Here is a 16,947-nt window from a genome sequence, read left to right as displayed (position 1 = left end):
GGTGAGGACGACAAGTATGCAGATGAGCTTCCCTGAGATGGTTTCTGACAGTTTGTGCAGAAATTCTTTGGTTGTGCAAACCCACAGTTTCATCAGCTGTCTGGGTGGCTGGTCTCAGATGATCCCGCTGGTGAAGAAACTGGATGTGGAGCCTCCTGTAGCTCAGTTGGTAGAGCATGGCGCTTGCAACGCCAGGGTTGTGGGTTTGATTCCCACGGGGGGCCAATATGAAAAATGTATGCACTCACTAACTGTAAATCGCTCTGGATAAGAGTGTCTGCTAAATGACTAAAATGTCCTGGACTGGCGTGGTTACACGTGGTCTGCGGTTGTGAGGCTGATTGGACGTACTGCCAAAGTCTCTAAAACAACGTTGGAGGCGGTTTATGGTAGAGAAATGAACATTCTGTTCTCTGGCAACAGCTCTGGTGGACAGACCTCTGTGGCATTGTGTTGTGTGACAAAACTGTACATTTTAGAGTGGCCTTTTATTGTCCCCAGCACAAGGTGCACCTGTGTAATGATCATGCTGTTTAATCAGCTTCTTGATATGCCACAGCTGTCAGGTGGATGGATTATCTTGGTTATCTAAGGAGAAATGTGTGCACAGAATTTGAGAGAATTAAGATTTTATTCGTATGGAAAATTTCTGGGATCTTTAATTTCAGCTCATGAAACATGGGACCAACACTTTACATGTTGCGTTTATATTTTTGTTCAGTGTATATTTATATAGTATTTAAAAATTCATCACATATTTATGATTTTATATGGGAATCAAAAAGCTTTCATGAATGTTCACCATGTGCTGATGTGCTAATCAACACTGTCAACAGACCCCATTATGACATCACAATGTAACGGAATCCTTGCCATGATGTCATTGCTGGTTCCATCTGACTGGCAACATTCTATTTCCACTCATTTCATGATAGATCTCTCACAGAGATAGGTTAAGTTCTTATTTAGAAAGTGTTAATATTTATCATCAATGGCTTATCGAGGAAGAAAAACAAGTGAGTTTGACAAACTCCAGAAGGAGAACTCCCAGTTGAAGAGTGTCATCGAAAACTTGAGGAAGCAAAACATGGCTTTAAACCAACAGGGTGACCAGGACAAGTCTTCAAGTTTTGTAAGGCTCATCAGTTTTTCAAAAGTTTTTCAAAAATATCACTGTGTTTATTTTGTGGTTTCATAGATATACAGTAGGCTTACATCCATAAAATCTTTAGCTTAAAAGCTTTATATGACACACTGTAGAAACTATTTTGACTACTTCACTTCTGCTATTCATTTCACCATTGTGATCCAGGGCTATCAGGAGAGCTACACAATCCCAGAAGGCCATCGTGGCTTCATCAGTGACGCCAGACTTCGGCAGATGCAGAGAGCTGAGAGAGAGGCCATGGAAGCAAAGCAAAGGAAGATAAGTGCTGTCCACGAGAATTACGTCCGGACTGCTCTGTCGGTGTTGGCAGCACCTTCGCGCACCACTTCATCCCCACTATGCAGTGCACTCTGCCCCCGAAAGCTCCGCTAAGGCCTTTGCCACGAAGGCTTGAACACATAGCTCTGGCCCCACTGAAGAACGTGGTGGGGGTGGACGGAGCCCAAGTTCGACCCGGATCTCACTCTCTGGAGTCCATCCAGGTAAAGAAGTCATTCAGCAGTAGTAGCGTGCAATCCTGTCCCCCGACCCTTCCACTGGAGCTCCCCTCCAAAAGGGGCAAGAAGAGGAAGGGCAGGCGGGGGAGTCAAGGCTCCTGAAAGTCCATTCGGACCAGGGCTGTGCTGACAACAACGGACCCATTGACCTGTTCGAGGAGGTGAGGGCCATGGAGGCTCACCTGAAGGAGGAGGCCTGGAAGGTAGGATGGACTTCGAATTTATTGTAAATGTGCAGATTTGCAGTTCGGGATTATACTTGGACTGATAAATTGCCAAACTAGACAGTGGTTCCATGTCTTAGGACACTGTCTATGACAGCATGATAGAATAGATCATAGAATACAAGATCTCTCATGTATTAGTTAATGTATATAGTTCTATATGTATTTCTATGATAGGAGCATTATTTTTTGGTCTACTCCAAAGGTGGTACATGCGGTGAAGGCCATGGGCAGGAGAAGTTTGAGCCCGGTCATGTCTATGGGGGAAATAGCCACCAGCTCTCTGGGAAGCCTGAGCTCAGTGGATATGAACACCCCTGAGGAGCTCCGTGACTACTTGAATGTCGGGACCCCGGTCACGCCGCGTGACCCCACACCCAGGCCTACTCCCCCTCCTACCAAGCCCAGGAGCCAACTGGCTCGGCCTATAAGGTTCCTTAGTCTGCCAAAGAATGCCACCGGCTCAGGTCAGTCCCTCTCATGTACTCACACTAATGGGAATTCGACGGGGAGATGACGCTACAGTGAGGGAAAAAAGTATTTGATCCCCTGCTGATTTTGTACATTTGCCCACTGACAAAGAAATGATCAGTCTATAATTTTAATGGTAGGTTTATTTGAACAGTGAGAGAGAGAATAACAACAAAAAAATCCAGAAAAACGCATGTCAAAAATGTTATAAATTGATTTCATTTTAATGAGGGAAATACATATTTGACCCCCTCTCAATCAGAAAGATTTCTGGCTCCCAGGTGTCTTTTATACAGGTAACGAGCTGAGATTAGAAGCACACTATTAAAGGGAGCGCTCCTAATCTCAGTTTGTTACCTGTATAAAAGACACCTGTCCACAGAAGCAATCAATCAATCAGATTCCAAACTCTCCACCATGGCCAAGACCAAAGAGCTCTCCAAGGATGTCAGGGACAAGATTGTAGACCTACACAAGGCTGGAATGGGCTACAAGACCATCGCCAAGCAGCTTGGTGAGGAGGTGACAACAGTTGGTGCGATTATTCGCAAATGGAAAAAACACAAAATAACTGTCAATCTCCCTCGGCCTGGGGCTCCATGCAAGATCTCACCTTGTGGAGTTGCAATGATCATGAGAACGGTGAGGAATCAGCCAAGAACTACACGGGAGGATCTTGTCAATGATCTCAAGGCAGCTGGGACCATAGTCACCAAGAAAACAATTGGTAACACACTACGCAGTGAAGGACTGAAATCCTGCAGTGCCCGTAAGGTCCCCCTGCTGAAGAAAGCACATATACAGTGGGGAAAAAAAGTATTTAGTCAGCCACCAATTGTGCAAGTTCTCCCACTTAAAAAGATGAGAGAGGCCTGTAATTTTCATCATAGGTACACGTCAACTATGACAGACAAATTGAGAATTTTTTTCCCAGAAAATCACATTGTAGGATTTTTAATGAATTTATTTGCAAATTATGGTGGAAAATAAGTATTTTGTCAATAACAAAAGTTTCTCAATACTTTGTTATATACCCTTTGTTGGCAATGACACAGGTCAAACGTTTTCTGTATGTCTTCACAAGGTTTTCACACACTGTTGCTCGTATTTTGGCCCATTCCTCCATGCAGATCTCCTCTAGAGCAGTGATGTTTTGGGGCTGTCGCTGGGCAACACGGACTTTCAACTCCCTCCAAAGATTTTCTATGGGGGTTGAGATCTGGAGACTGGCTAGGCCACTCCAGGACCTTGAAATGCTTCTTACGAAGCCACTCCTTCGTTGCCCGGGCGGTGTGTTTGGGATCATTGTCATGCTGGAAAGACCCAGCCACGTCTCATATTCAATGCCCTTGCTGATGGAAGGAGGTTTTCACTCAAAATCTCACGATACATGGCCCCATTCATTCTTTCCTTTACACAGATCAGTCGTCCTGGTCCCTTTGCAGAAAAACAGCCCCAAAGCATGATGTTTCCACCCTATGCTTCACAGTAGGTATGGTGTTCTTTGGATGCAACTCAGCATTCTTTGTCCTCCAAACACGACTGAGTTGAGTTTTTACCAAAAAGTTCTATTTTGGTTTCATCTGACAATATGACATTCTCCCAATCCTCTTCTGGATCATCCAAATGCACTCTAGCAAACTTCAGACGGGGCCTGGACATGTACTGGCTTAAGCAGGGAGACACGTCTTGCACTGCAGGATTTGAGTCCCTGGCGGCGTAGTGTGTTACTGATGGTAGGCTTTGTTACTTTGGTCCCAGCTCTCTGCAGGTCATTCACTAGGGTCCCCCCGTGTGGTTCTGGGATTTTTGCTCACCGTTCTTGTGATCATTTTGACCCCACGGGTGAGATCTTGCATGGAGCCCCAGATCGAGGGAGATTATCAGTGGTCTTGTATGTCTTCCATTTCTAATAATTGCTCCCACAGTTGATTTCTTAAAACCAAGCTGCTTACCTATTGCAGATTCAGTCTTCCCAGCCTGGTGCAGGTCTACAATTTTGTTTCTGGTGTCCTTTGACAGTTCTTTGGTCTTGGCCATAGTGGAGTTTGGAGTGTGACTGTTTGAGGTTGTGGACAGGTGTCTTTTATACTGATAACAAGTTCAAACAGGTGCCATTAATACAGGTAACGAGTGGAGGACAGAGGAGCCTCTTAAAGAAGAAGTTACAGGTCTGTGAGAGCCAGAAATCTTGCTTGTTTGTAGGTGACCAAATACTTATTTTCCACCATAATTTGCTAATAAATTCATTAAAAAATCCTACAATGTGATTTTCTGGATTTTTTTTCCTCAATTTGTCTGTCATAGTTGACGTGTACCTATGATGAAAATTACAGGCCTCTCTCATCTTTTTAAGTGGGAGAACTTGCACAATTGGTGGCTGACTAAATACTTTTTTTCCCCACTGTATAGGCCCGTCTGAAGTTTGCCAATGAACATCTGAATGATTCAGAGGAGAACTGGGTGAAAGTGTTGTGGTCAGATGAGACCGAAATCGAGCTCTTTGGCATCAACTCAACTCGCCGTGTTTGGAGGAGGAGGAATGCTGCCTATGACCCCAAGAACAACATCCCCACCGTCAAACATGGAGGTGGAAACATTATGCTTTGGGGGTGTTTTTCTGCTAAGGGGACAGGACAACTTCACCGCATCAAAGGGATGATGGACGGGGCCATGTACCGTCAAATCTTGGGTGAGAACTTCCTCCCCTCAGCCAGGGCATTGAAAATGGGTCGTGGATGGGTATTCCAGCATGACAATGACCCAAAACACACGGCCAAGGCAACAAAGGAGTGGCTCAAGAAGAAGCACATTAAGGTGCTGGAGTGGCCTAGCCAGTCTCCAGACCTTAATCCCATACAAAATCTGTGGAGGCAGCTGAAGGTTTGAGTTGCCAAACGTCAGGCTCGAAACCATAATGACTTGGAGAAGATCTGAAAAGAGGAGTGGGACAAAATCCCTCCTGAGATGTGTGCAAACCTGGTGGCCAACTACAAGAAACGTCTGACCTCTGTAATTGCCAACAAGGGTTTTGCCACCAAGTACTAAGTACTGTTTTGCAGAGGGGTCAAATACTTATTTCCCTCATTAAAATGCAAATCAATTTATAACATTTTTGACATGCGTTTTTCTGGATTTTTTTGTTGTTATTCTGTCTCTCTCTGTTCAAATAAACCTACCATTAAAATTATAGACTGATCATGTCTTTGTCAGTGGGCAAACGTACAAAATCAGCAGGGGATCAAATACTTTTTCCCTCACTGTAGGTAGATTGATAGGAAGACAGTAGAAAGGGAAGGGACACAAATAGCTTTTCATATGACTTTTTTTCCCAGCTTAGCCCAAGGCTAAGACATTTTTCCACATTTGCTTTGCTTGTTTCACATTGAGATAGTCTTTGCTGAAGGCTAACTGGGTGAGCACCAAAAAATGTGTGCTAAATTTAGAATTATATGATGTCATAATGAACTAAGATGTTCTAGTTTTAAAAGCTAAAAACAGATATGGAAATTAATAAATACATAAATATAAATATAAATATATATATAAATATATATACAGTTCACAGACAGATAGATGTCCACTGTCAACCTATAGACAAGAAGTTAGCCAGTGAGCCAAAGGACCAAATAAAGACCAGCTTGCAGCCCCTGTCCAACCCAGAGCAGGCCCTGACTAAGACCTTCCAGCTGCTCCGCTCTGATGACTGGTGAGCATTCACTGTAGACAAGACCAATGGAGCTCGGCTAAAGGAAGCACAGTGTAGTGTCCTTGTAAATGTAGATTTTAGCTACAGAGCGTAGAAACTACAGGGAGTCCTAATTGATGAACATCATCATAATGTTTTTCAATGGAAAATGTTGTGGAAATTGCTCATGTTTCTTTCTCTGAATTGCAGGGAGAAGAAGATCGAGGGCTTGACCTCTCTCCGTGCGTTGGCTCAGAACCACATGGACATGCTGATGCCTAAACTCCATGATATCTGCCTTGCTATTATAAATGAGGTAGCTGTATTCATTCACTGCCCTATTTATTCATCTGCACAAATCTGCTACATTTGGAGAACAAGTCAAGACAAATGATTGTGTCATGTTTCTGATGTTAGCGGGTTGTACTGCTCAACATTAATAGCTGGTCCTGTGTGTTATTATGATTCAGGTGAAGAACCTGCGCTCTGCAGTGTCCTCTGCTGCCATGGCCACACTGGGTGACATGTACGCCTACCTCCAGAGGGCCATGGACAGTGAGGTGGAGGGGACGGCACGCGTGCTGCTGCACAAAGCCAGCGACTCCAACACCTTCATCCGGCAGGGCGCAAACTTTGCCCTGGGTCACATGGTGCAGAGCTGCACCCCTACCCGTGTCATGAAAGCCCTGCTGGTCGGTGGGCTGAGGTAAAGAGGGAGAGGGATCAATTAACAGTCACTCACTAAGGGTAGATCCTAACTTCCACAAATGTTCACTTTGTCTCACATTGAAAGTTTGACTCGAGTGGTAGTTAGGATTCACTCCAAACAGCCCTGATGTGACAATGCAATAGATCATTGATATGTAGTGAACTTTCTGGTGCAAAATGGTCACTGCTTGCTTATGTATACTAAACATTAGTATTAGGGCCAGGACAATACCAGTATCACAATATTTTTTCGATGGCAAAAATGAAAACATAAAGCAGATCTCACTCTTTGGTCCTTTAAAAAGAAAAATGATGTATGTAAAATATTGTGTGCTATAGCTTGAAATAAAAATAAATGTGACTCAGGATGACAACATAATGATATTTGTTTTCAACATTACAACTGTTTTCCTAAAGAAGTTAAATCCGCTTCGTGTTTTGGATACTGGTATGTCCCGGCCCTAGTTAGCAGTGAATGTGTGTCATCTCTACACAGGAACGTTTGGTAACACTTTCTATGAAAGTGATGATCCAGAGCAGGGCCGGCTCTAGCCTCTTGGGGGCCCTAAGTTGGGAGACCCCCCCACCAAGCAGGCAAAAAAATTATAACGGCTGAGAGAAAAATTACGTTTTTAAGTTAATTTCCTGCAATTCGACACATTTTGCCATGGGGCGTATATATATTTTTGCCGTTTTAAAGCTTATTTCCTGCTATTCTACCCATTTTGCCATGGGGTGGAGAAAAATGTTTGCCGTTTTAAAGCAAATTTCCTGCAATTCTGCACATTTTGCCATGACTCATGCCATGTTAATGACATCTGAGTGAAAATGACTCAATATGGGCACCCTTGAGGTCAGGGCCCCTGGCCACGTGCCCTGCGTGCCCGTTCAATTTTCGTCCATGATTACTACAAGTTTAGATAACTGGCTTGACTAATTTACCATCTAAAAATTATTAGCTGACATGGCTAATTGAGTAACTGTCAGTGACTGACAAAACAAGAGAAAAACTGCTATTCTACTATTCTAACTCTCAGCAGTAAATTGAGACGCCGACTGAGTTCCTAAAAAAATACAGTATATATAATAATTTGGGTCGGGGGCCCCCTAATCGATAGCTGAGGGATGGGCCTTGAGAAATGTAACCACCATCAAATTCATAGACAGAGTTATGGATGCAAGGACTGACCATCCATGATATCAAAATTATAGTTGTAACCATTATTTGAGGCTAAACAGTGTTTGTTTATGAAAATGAATGCACTCACTAACTGTAAGTCGCTCTGGATAAGAGCGTCTGCTAAATGACTAAAATGTAAAATGTTTACATGTACATTGTTTACAAACATTGGAGTAAAACAAGCTTATATTTTGGGTTCTGAACTAAGCCCATGATGCATTTCAAAGTTATGTTCTTCAAGAATCAATGGGTATATATAATTAATTAATAAGTCCAAAAATGGATGTAGCAACTAAGGATTCAAGCTTGAATAAATCATATATAAACACTTTTTATAAAGAGTTTACTTACCATTTATTGATAATTGTTCCTACATTTGTAAATGTCAATAAGCAATCTCTAAATAGTCATTTACGCATTAATAAACTCTATTTTAAATGATCTATTAATGATTTATACGATAATTTATCAAGTGTTTGATCATAGTATGTTCAAAATCTGTAAATGATTAATAATGTACTACTAATGGACTTATAAACCAGTTATAAATGAGATATTGTCAACACATAAGATTATTTATAAGCCATTTGTTAATGGCTGATTAATGGTTTGACTCAACATTTATATACATATTTACAAATATATTTATATACAGTATGTCATGAATGGTATATTTATTATTGTTTATGAGTGCATTTGTAAATGTGAGTACATGCACTTACTAATACCTCAGTTGATGATTAATGTAGCTCCTTATAAACCATTTACTAATTATTAATGAACTATTTCGCAGCCTCTAATTTAGTGTGCACTATGTATACTTTATAAACATTTATAAATGACTTGTTACTCCCCAAAAGCTGGCCACATTAGTAGACAGTACCTGATGCTCCAGCAATAGCTAAAAATAACCTAAAACATGCAATGATAAAAGAAGTACAAAATACAAGTATAAGAAAAATAATTACATTAAAAACAAAGCATCTCCAGAATCTATTTTATTGCATGAACTTCTTGCTTCACAACTGCAGCCATTAACAAAGGCCTGATAAATCACAAGTGATCATCAACTTCGGCAACTTGCACTTGAACAAAAAGCATATTTGCAGTGCTATATCGCCATTTAACAGGCTATAACTTCTCTCTCCGTCTCTGATCATGCCTAGAGTATTGCATTGTAATGTTTGTTAATGTCTTGTAACTGAAGATTATGCCTTGTATGTGATTCCATAATTGTATTAAATATCTGCTTTTCGTATTCCACTCTCAGACCAATTCTTGCTAGTCAACGTCAACTCAATGCTTAATGCTTGCATATTTTAATTATCTTTATGGAGTCAGATTAACATTTTTAATAGGCTAATATACACAGTATATATGTAAATACTTATATATCAGACTGGTGACCCCCGACGTGATTTATCTTACAGATACTTTGGACTAAATTTGAGTTTATTCTATTAGATTAACTGATATATAACGAACACATGGCCTACGTGATGGCGAATATGCAAGCAATCTATATTTTTGAGTTATGGCAATCGACTCTAAAAAGTTTCGTTAATTTTAATTATATTATCTATACAATAGGCCATCATTGATTTTGGCCCAATAGGTCTGGCATATTACCTCTTTCAAGGAGCTTTCCATTTTGATAGGTTTATTTTACATAAAACTTTTTAGGCCTACCTACAGAAAAATAAAAAAACAACTACGGATCCCTGCCCAGCCTGGCATTAGTTGCCCAAATGGTGTTTAGCATCCCCAGTGGCTCTGCAGGAGCTGAGAGGGTATTCTTCGCGGCTGACCTGCTCTCCAGGCACCATCACATGAACCTGAAGCCACAGACTCTGGCCAAACTCATGTTTCTGAATTCAAAGGCACTGTAGACTGAGCCTAATAAGCATTTTTCGTTTAATTTGTATTTTATTCTAAGTAAGTCAAACAGCCTATGTGTGCAATTTAAAGACTATAATGATTTAATACAACAAAATGTTGTTTAAATGCTGAGCACTTAATGTCCATGCCAGCCTAGTGTGTTGCTCTCGCAAATACTTCACAATTTTTTTCATTTGTAGGCTATCGACTTGAAATAATTGAAATTATACATCCTAAATAATCCTTCTTAGGCTACCTGTCTGACTCCTGACCTATTTAGAGTGTTTATATGCTGTTTAATACGACATGTAGCCTATTTGAAATGATGAGCGCTTCTTACAGTCACCTTTTCCTGTTGTTTATTAAAATACTTTTAATACAAATCATATGGTTTGGTTTCAACACTTGTGGTATATAACCTACCACAAAACCAAATGGTAGGTTATATACCACGACTTCCAGCCAATCAGCATTCAGGGCTCGAACCACCCAGTTTATAATTTCAATTAAAAAATCTGAGTTGTTGACCAATAGTATACTGTAAAAGTGAACTTCCAATCAGATATCAGACCTTTTGCATGTCTAAAGCAGAAGACAATGCTACCTGTGATGCTGCAAGGACCATGAACTGCTGGTCTGAAGATTGTCTACAGTGACTACAGTGCTGGCCATCCAGATCGTTTCGAACACTTCTGTCTGATCCAGAATCAGATGTGTTCAAGGGAGGATTATATAGGGCCCATAAGTAACTCTTTACACTGTATGCAAGAATTTCCTCTGTGTTGTCTTAGGAATGCTGCATTATCTCACCAACCCCCTCTTGTCACCCCTCTGGGTAGCAGAGGTTTTATTTTTTATATTTTATATTTAACCTTTATTTAACTAGGCAAGTCAGTTAAGAACTATTTTTTATTTACAATGACGGCCTGTAGGTCTGATATATGATTGGAAGTACATTTTTACAGTATCCTATTGGTCAACAACTCAGATTATTTTATTCTAACAACTCGGCGGCTTATAAAAGAGTCTTAGATTCATTGTCTCTCTTTTTTCTTTGTTCCTGACCTGCGCTGGTGAGATCCACTCTCTCTTTCTCTCTCTCACAACAGGGACTCTTGGGGCATGACCTTTCAGGCTATGACTTCTCTCTCTCTCTCTCCCCCTCTCTGATCATGCTTAAAGTATTGCATTGTAATGTTTGTTAATGCCTTATAACTTAAGTTTATGCCTTGTATATGATTTCATAATGTTAAATATCAGCCTTTGCACTCTCAGACCAATTCTTGCTAGTCAATGTCAACTCATTGCCTAATTCTTGCTTGCATATTTTAAGTATCTTTATAGAGTCAGATAAACATTTAATATATAAATACTTATACAGTTGAAGTCGGAAGTTTACATACACCTTAGCCAAATACATTTAAACTCAGTTTTTCAATTCCTGACATTTACTCCTAGCAAAACTTCCCTGTCTTAGGTCAGTTAGGATCACCACTTTATTTTAAGAATGTGAAATGTCAGAATAATAGTAGAGAGAATGATTTATTTCAGCTTTTATTTCTTTCATCACATTCCCAGTGGGTCAGACATTTACATACACTCAATTAGTATTTGGTAGCATTGCCTTTAAATTGTTTAACTTGGGTCAAACGTTTCGGGTAGCCTTCCACAAGCTTCCCACAATAAGTTGGGTGAATTTTGACCCATTCCTCCTGTCAGAGCTGGTGTAACTGAGTCATGTTTGTAGGCCTCCTTGCTCGCACACACCTTTTCAGTTCTGCCCACACATTTTCTATAGGATTGAGGTCAGGGCTTTGTGATGGCCACTCCAATACCTTGACTTTGTTGTCCTTAAGCCATTTTGCCACATCTTTGGAAGTATGCTTGGGGTCATTGTCCATTTGGAAGACCCATTTGTGACCAAGCTTTAACTTCCTGACTGATGTCTTGAGATGTTGCTTCAATATATCCACATAATTTTCCTTCCTCATGATGCCATCTATTTTGTGAAGTGCACCAGTCCCTCCTGCAACAAATTACCCCCATAGCATGACGCTGCCACCCCCGTGCTTCACGGTTGGGATGATGTTCTTCGGCTTGCAAGCCACCCCCTTTTTCCTCCAAACATAATGATGGTCATTATGGCCAAACAGTTCTATTTTTGTTTCATCAGACCAGAGGACATTTCTCCAAAAAGTACAATCTTTGTCCCCATGTGCAGTTGCAAACTGTAGTCTGGCTTTTTTATGGCGGTTTTGGAGCAGTGGCTTCTTCCTTGCTGAGCGGCCTTTCAGATTATGTCGATATAGGACTCGTTTTACTGTGGATATAGATACTTTTGTACCTGTTTCCTCCAGCATCTTCACAAAGTCCTTTGCTGTTGTTCTGGGATTGATTTGCACTTTTCGCACCAAAGTACATTCATCTCTAGGAGAGAGAAAGCGTCTCCTTCCTGAGTGGTATGACAGCTGCGTGGTCCCATGGTGTTTATACTTGCATACTATTGTTTGTACAGATGAACGTGGTACCTTCAGGCGTTTGGAAATTGCTCCCAAGGATGAACCAGACTTGTGGAGTTCTACAATTGTTTTTCTGAGGTCTTGGCTGATTTCTTTTGATTTTCCAATGATGCCAAGCAAAGAGGCACTGAGTTTAAAGGTAGGCCTTGAAATAAATCCACAGGTACACCTCCAATCGACTCAAATGATGTCAATTAGCCTATCAGAAGCTTCTAAAGCCATGACATAATTTTCTGGAATTTTCCAAGTTGTTTAAAGGCACAGTCAACTTAGTGTATGTAAACTTCTGACCGACTGGAATTGTGATACAGTGAATTATAAGTGAAATAATCTGTCTGTAAACAATTGTTGGAAAAATTACTTGTGTCATGCACAAAGTAGATGTCCTAACCGACTTGCCAAAACTATAGTTTGTTAACAAGACATTTGTGGAGTGGTTGAAAAATTAGTTTGAATGACTCCAACCTAAATGTATGTAAACTTCCAACTTCAACTGTATATCAAATACTACCACACGTCAAAGTAAATCAATTTAATATACACCATCACAATGTTTTTTAATTTTTTTATTTAAGGCAGGTCTACATTTTTATAAAAAAATGTCTTTCAAAATAACAGAATAGCATATTTTGAGTTTAATTATGTTACTGGGCTTAGTTAGCCAAAGCTCGACTTCAAGTTCAATCTGCCATCAAGTCGAAACGGTCCTATGCCAATATGTTTCCACTGTGGTGACGGAAAAGGGATATGGCTTGAAAACGTTATCTCAATCCAGGGATGGAAGGTGTCGCTGTATTCCTAATTGTCCCATTATCCAAGCCTCGAAATCAAGAAGATTGAAATAAAATACTGCTAGTTTTTAATTAACTGCCTTTTTCATCAGCATGCTAGGTTACTAGCATGCTAAAGTAGCTTATTAGATTCCACAACACTTCTGGCAGCAACTCACCCCAATGCTAGACGTCACATTTTAATGGAATCCATTTTGTCTTATACTTCCTTGTGTTGTGTACTTCTTCTTTTACTATTCCATGATTTAGGTTATTTTTAGCCATTGGTGGAGAGGTACTGTCTACTGATGTGACCAGCTTATGGGGAATAACAAGTCATTTATAAACATTTATTTACATTTACATTTTAGTCATTTAGCAGACGCTCTTATCCAGAGCGATTTACAGTTAGTGAGTGCATACATTTTCATACTTTATAAAGTATATATAGTGAACACTTTAGATTAGGGGGTATTAGTGAGATACTGAGGTATTAGTAAGTGCATGTACTCACATTTATAAATGCACTCATTAACAATTAATAAATACACCCTTCATGACATTTAAATATTTGTATATAAATGGTAAGTCAAACCATTAATCAACCATTAACAAATGCCTTATAAATAATCTTATGAGTTGACAATAACTCCTTTATAACTGGTTTATAGTACATTAGTAGTACATTAGTAATCATTTTCAAATTGTGTACATGCTATAATCAAACACCTTATTAATGACCTTATAAATCATTAATCAATCATTTAAAATAATGTTTATAAATGTGTAAATAACTATTTATAGATTTCTTATTGACATTTACAAATGTAGGAATAACGATTAATAAATGGTAGGTAAACTTTACAAACAGTTTATAAATGGTTTATTAAGGGACTTTAATATAAAGTGTTCCTGAACATTTTGATCCATCGATGAGACTTCATCAATACAAACCATTATCATTTGTCTCCTAACTCATATATCTCTATGACCTGTCACTGATGTTCTCTGTTTGTCCTTCCTCAGCCACCGTAACGCTGCGGTGAGGTGCTGCACTGCTCAGCACCTGGAGAGACTGGCTGAGGTCATGGGGGCGGCTCGTCTCCTGTCAGGGAAGAAAGAACTCACTGACCGTTTCTTGATTGCCGTCAGTAAACTGGCTGTGGACCCTGCACAGGAAGTCAGGTTGGAAGTTCATCCTGTATAGTTGCTTGCTTAAACATAATGGCCAGCCTAAACTAAGGCTGGGATTCAATCCATGGCACGCTATAGCACTAGACCACCGACAATGCAGCTTTTAAAGGTTATTTATACTTGAGTCGACATCTGCAGCGTTTACCACGATTACAAATGGAAATTGCCTTTAAAAGCCACATTGTCAGCTGTCTAGAGCATCTACGCTAAAGGGTGCCATGGATTGAATTGTGGCCTCAACTAAACCCATCTAAAGACAGAACGTCTTGAAGAACATGGAAGTAGCGGAAGCGCTATTCCAAAACAACCACAGGTGCTCTTGGAGGGGAATAGTAATTGAAAACCAAAAGGAAAAATTATAAACACAAATAGATGCTACTTGGCATAGAATAATCCAAGTCCAGGCACTCATGTGGGTTTGAAAGTTAAAAAGCCAAAGGCTTAGCCTAAGCCAAAGGCTTTTGCCAAAAGCTTTTTACCTTTAAAACCCACACGAGTGCCTGGACTTTGACTTTTTTTGTCACGTTGCACCTATTTGTGGAAATAATTTTTCCTTTTGCTTTTCATTTAAAGACAGAAAGTCTTTATGTCAACCCCTTTCAAACATCAAACAGATCCTAATACACTTTACAAATTGAACACAGTCAATCTTCAGACGCAACAACCAGACACCAACCAGACAAAACAATCACACAACTGTAGACAACACTTGGATGACCTGGGTGACCCCAAACTGATTATCAACATAGTTGCCATTTGGGTTGTGTTTGTTAGGGCACAAAACTTTTTAAAACATTTAGCAATGGAAAAAATAGTCAGTACCTGATTCAGTTTCCTTCCTTATATTTGGTGCCTAATGAAGACAACCCTACTTGAACAAAATGGTTGGCCTGAGCCAAGCGCTGTGCAGATTCGCTAAGATTTTTATAATAACGAATGGTTAATGACCAGTTGTTAGATTGTTGAGATGATTTGTAGATCAGGTAATGCAGTGCATTACTCAAACCGACCCTCTTGCAAATTCTACCTAATGTCTTATTTTGATGGGATAGTTTTTCTCAGGTTGCCATCAATTGTGTACTGTTTTTAATCACAGACAGCAGAAATTGTTTGATCTGTCGCACGTTTAAGATGATATAAATATCTTTGTCCACAGGCATCATGGTCGCAATATCTTGAAAAACATGGCCACCTATAGCGACTTTGCTAAAATGTGGGACAAATTCGCTCCGAAGAAAGAGCGAGAATCCTTGAGGGAAGTCATCTCAAAGCTTAACCTCAAAGCAAGGTACGTTCTCTCTGGATGAGTGGAAGAAGTATGACAAATGAGTTGATATGATTACAGAAATCCAATCCCACTGGGCACAGACGTCAGTTCAATGTCTAGTTTTGATTTACATTTGGGAAATCAACCAAAATGTGAAATCAACCAAAAATGGACGACATTAACTTACGTTGATTACTTCTTGAAAATGTAATCAGGTTCACCGTCATCACATAGATTTTTTGTTGTTGAAATGATGTGGAAACAACGTTGATTCAACCAGTTTTGGCCCAGTGGGATGAATTTAATATACTGTAACATTCTATCTTTCTGTCTTTTCTATTTTTCAACAGGAATATCTAAATAATCCCCAACTTGACTATATATTTGTATCTAAATATTTGCACATTTCCCAACTTTACTATTACACTGGGGGAAAAAAGTATTTAGTCAGCCACCAATTGTGCAAGTTCTCCCACTTAAAAAGATGAGAGAGGCCTGTAATTTTCATCATAGGTACACGTCAACTATGACAGACAAAATGAGAAAAAAAATCCAGAAAATCACATTGTAGGATTTTTAATGAATTTATTTGCAAATTATGGTTGAAAATAAGTATTTGGTCAATAACAAAAGTTTCTCAATACTTTCTTATATACCCTTTGTTGGCAATGACACGGGTCAAACGTTTTCTGTAAGTCTTCACAAGGTTTTCACACACTGTTGCTGGTATTTTGGCCCATTCCTCCATGCAGATCTCCTCTAGAGCAGTGATGTTTTGGGGCTGTCGCTGGGCAACACGGACTTTCAACTCCCTCCAAAGATTTTCTATGGAGTTGAGATCTGGAGACTTGGCTAGGACACTCCAGGACCTTGAAATGCTTCTTACGAAGCCACTCCTTCGTTGCCCGGGCGGTGTGTTTGGGATCATTGTCATGCTGAAAGACCCAGCCACGTTTCATCTTCAATGCCCTTGCTGATGGAAGGAGGTTTTCACAAAAAATCTCACGATACATGGCCCCATTCATTCTTTCCTTTACACGGATCAGTCGTCCTGGTCCCTTTGCAGAAAAACAGCCCCAAAGCATGATGTTTCCACCCCCATGCTTCACAGTAGGTATGGTGTTCTTTGGATGCAACTCAGCATTCTTTGTCCTCCAAACACGACGAGTTGAGTTTTTACCAAAAAGTTCTATTTTGGTTTCATCTGACCATATGACATTCTCCCAATCCTCTGCTGGATCATCCAAATGCGCTCTAGCAAACTTCAGACGGGCCTGGACATGTACTGGCTTAAGCAGGGGGACACGTCTTGCACTGCAGGATTTGAGTCCCTGGCGGCGTAGTGTGTTACTGATGGTAGGCTTTGTTACTTTGGTCCCAGCT

The 16,947-nt window shown here is 40.1% G+C and overlaps 1 protein-coding gene across 1 annotated transcript; it reads left to right on the top strand.

The window, feature by feature from the left end:
• The first annotated feature begins 1,506 nt into the window (after nucleotides 1-1,506).
• LOC121572670 (TOG array regulator of axonemal microtubules protein 1) lies at nucleotides 1,507-15,798 on the top strand. The gene is made up of 9 exons (XM_045216229.1): nucleotides 1,507-1,650; nucleotides 1,725-1,868; nucleotides 2,095-2,356; nucleotides 5,958-6,069; nucleotides 6,259-6,364; nucleotides 6,519-6,754; nucleotides 14,130-14,288; nucleotides 15,454-15,585; nucleotides 15,780-15,798. The coding sequence occupies exons 1-9, from the start codon at nucleotides 1,507-1,509 to the stop codon at nucleotides 15,796-15,798; spliced, it is 1,314 nt and encodes a 437-aa protein (XP_045072164.1).
• Nucleotides 15,799-16,947: the final 1,149 nt, after the last annotated feature.

Source organism: Coregonus clupeaformis, unplaced genomic scaffold, assembly GCF_020615455.1.
Source record: "Coregonus clupeaformis isolate EN_2021a unplaced genomic scaffold, ASM2061545v1 scaf0642, whole genome shotgun sequence".
NCBI lineage: Eukaryota > Metazoa > Chordata > Actinopteri > Salmoniformes > Salmonidae > Coregonus > Coregonus clupeaformis.
This window is presented reverse-complemented; position numbering and strand designations above follow the sequence as displayed.

What these genes read in the sequence shown, in the direction of transcription:
- LOC121572670 (XM_045216229.1), top strand. Translation starts at nt 1,507, where the DNA reads ATGCAGTGCACTCTGCCCCCGAAAGCTCCGCTAAGGCCTTTGCCACGA. An exon ending in ACTCTCTGGAGTCCATCCAG is followed by an intron (nt 1,651 to 1,724) that starts GTAAAGAAGTCA and finishes CCCCTCCAAAAG; the next exon opens with GGGCAAGAAGAGGAAGGGCA. An exon ending in GACCCTGCACAGGAAGTCAG is followed by an intron (nt 14,289 to 15,453) that starts GTTGGAAGTTCA and finishes CTTTGTCCACAG; the next exon opens with GCATCATGGTCGCAATATCT.